At 47.9% G+C, this 2,140-nt stretch overlaps 1 protein-coding gene across 1 annotated transcript; it reads right to left on the minus strand.

The window, feature by feature from the left end:
• Nucleotides 1-1,316: 1,316 nt before the first annotated feature.
• Nucleotides 1,317-1,736, minus strand: LOC109243396 (RNA-directed DNA polymerase homolog; the record flags this gene model as incomplete). The annotated part of the gene is made up of 1 exon (XM_019410320.1): nt 1,317-1,736. A coding segment is annotated over exon 1 (420 nt), but the record flags the coding sequence as incomplete, so codon positions are not given.
• Between the last annotated feature and the right edge of the window lie 404 nt (nt 1,737-2,140).

Here is a 2,140-nt window from a genome sequence, read left to right on the forward strand (position 1 = left end):
AACCTCTCAGAAGAATAGGAGACTGCCACAGGAATGAAATGTGCTGACTTGGTCAGCCTATCAACAATGACCCAAACTGCGTCGAACTTCTTCCGAGTCAGCGGAAGTCTAGTTACAAAGTCCATAGTAATCTACTCCCACTTCCACTCGGGAAGCTCAATCCTCTGAAATAAACCACCAGGCCTCTGATGCTCGTACTTAACCTGCTGACAATTCAAGAAACGAGCCACATATGCTACGATATCCTTCTTTATTCTACGCCACCAATAATGCTGCCGCAAATCCTGATACATCTTCGCGGCGCCCGGATGAATAGAGTAACGGGAGCTATGGGCCTCCTCCAAAATCAACTCTCGGAGCCCATCCACATTAGGCACACATACTCGACCCTGCAATCTCAAAACTCCATCATCATCTAAGATAACATGCCTGTCACCTCCGCGCTGCACCGTGTTTCTAAGGACACACAAATGGGGATCATCATACTGCCGATCACGGATACGCTCCAATAATGAAGAACGAGTGACTGTGCAAACTAACACACGATTGGGCTCAGAAACATCTAGCCTCACGAACTGATTGGCTAAAGCCTGAACATACAAAGCAAGCGGCCGCTCACCGACCGGAATATAAGCAAGACTGCCCATACTGGCTGACTTCCTACTCAATGCATCGGCCACCACATTGGCCTTCCCCGGATGATATAGAATGGTGAAATCATAATCCTTCAACAACTCTAACCACCTCCTCTGCCTCAAATTCAACTCTTTTTGCTTGAACAAGTACTGAAGACTCTTGTGATCTGTGAACACCTTACATGCCACGCCATACAGATAATGCCTCCAAATCTTCAATGCATGAACTATGGCTGCCAACTCCAAATCATGAACCGGATAGTTCTTCTCATGAATCTTCAACTGCCTCGAAGCATAGGCAATGACCTTGCCATCCTGCATCAACACTGCTCCAAGCCCAACACGGGAAGCATTACAATAGACTGTATAAGGCCCTGAACCTGTGGGCAAAACCAACACCGGTGTCGTAGTCAGAGCTGTCTTGAGCTTCTGAAAGCTCGCCTCACACTCGTCCGACCATCTGAACTGGGCACCCTTCTGAGTCAATCTGGTCATCGGGGCTGCAATAGACGAAAACCCCTCCATGAACCGTCAATAGTAGCCTACCAACCCCAAGAAACTCCGGATCTCTGTAGTTGATGCTGGTCTAGGCCAGTTCTTGGCTGCCTCTATCTTCTTTGGGTCCACCTGAATACCCTCCGCTGATACAACATGACCCAGAAATGCAACTGAACTCAGCCAGAACTCACACTTGGAGAACTTGGCATATAACTGACTATCCCTCAGAGTTTGAAGAACCACTCTAAGGTGCTGCTCGTGCTCCTCCTGGCTGCGGGAGTATATCAATATATCATCAATGAAAACTATCACGAATGAGTCCAAGTAAGGCCTGAACACTCGGTTCATCAAGTCCATGAAAGCTGCTGGGGCATTTGTCAACCCGAATGACATAACCAAGAGCTCATAATGCCCATACCGAGTGCGAAAAGCTGTCTTAGGGACATCGGATGCCCTAATCCTCAACTGATGGTAGCCAGATCGCAAATCAATCTTGGAAAATACCCGGGCACCCTGAAGCTGGTCGAACAAATCATCAATCCTCGGCAGTGGATACTTATTCTTGATCGTTACCTTGTTCAATTGCCGATAATCAATACACATTCTCATTGACCCATCCTTCTTCTTAACAAATAACACTGGCGCACCCCAAGATGAGACACTGGGTCTAATGAAACCCTTCTCAAGCAAATCCTGCAACTGTTCCTTTAGCTCCTTCAACTCCGGCGGGGCCATACGATATGGCGGGATAGAAATGGGCTGAGTGCCCAGAACCAGATCAATGCAGAAGTCAATATCCTTGTCGGGTGGCATACCCGGCAGGTCTGAAGGAGAAACATCAGGGAACTCACAAACAACAGGCACAGAATCAATAGAGGGAACCTCAGCACTGGAATCACGAACATAGGCTAAATAGGCCAAACACCCCTTCTCGACCATACGCCGAGCCTTCACATACGATATAACACTGTGGGTAGAATGACCAGGAGTCCCTCTCCACTCTAAAC

Source organism: Nicotiana attenuata, unplaced genomic scaffold, assembly GCF_001879085.1.
Source record: "Nicotiana attenuata strain UT unplaced genomic scaffold, NIATTr2, whole genome shotgun sequence".
Lineage (NCBI taxonomy): Eukaryota > Viridiplantae > Streptophyta > Magnoliopsida > Solanales > Solanaceae > Nicotiana > Nicotiana attenuata.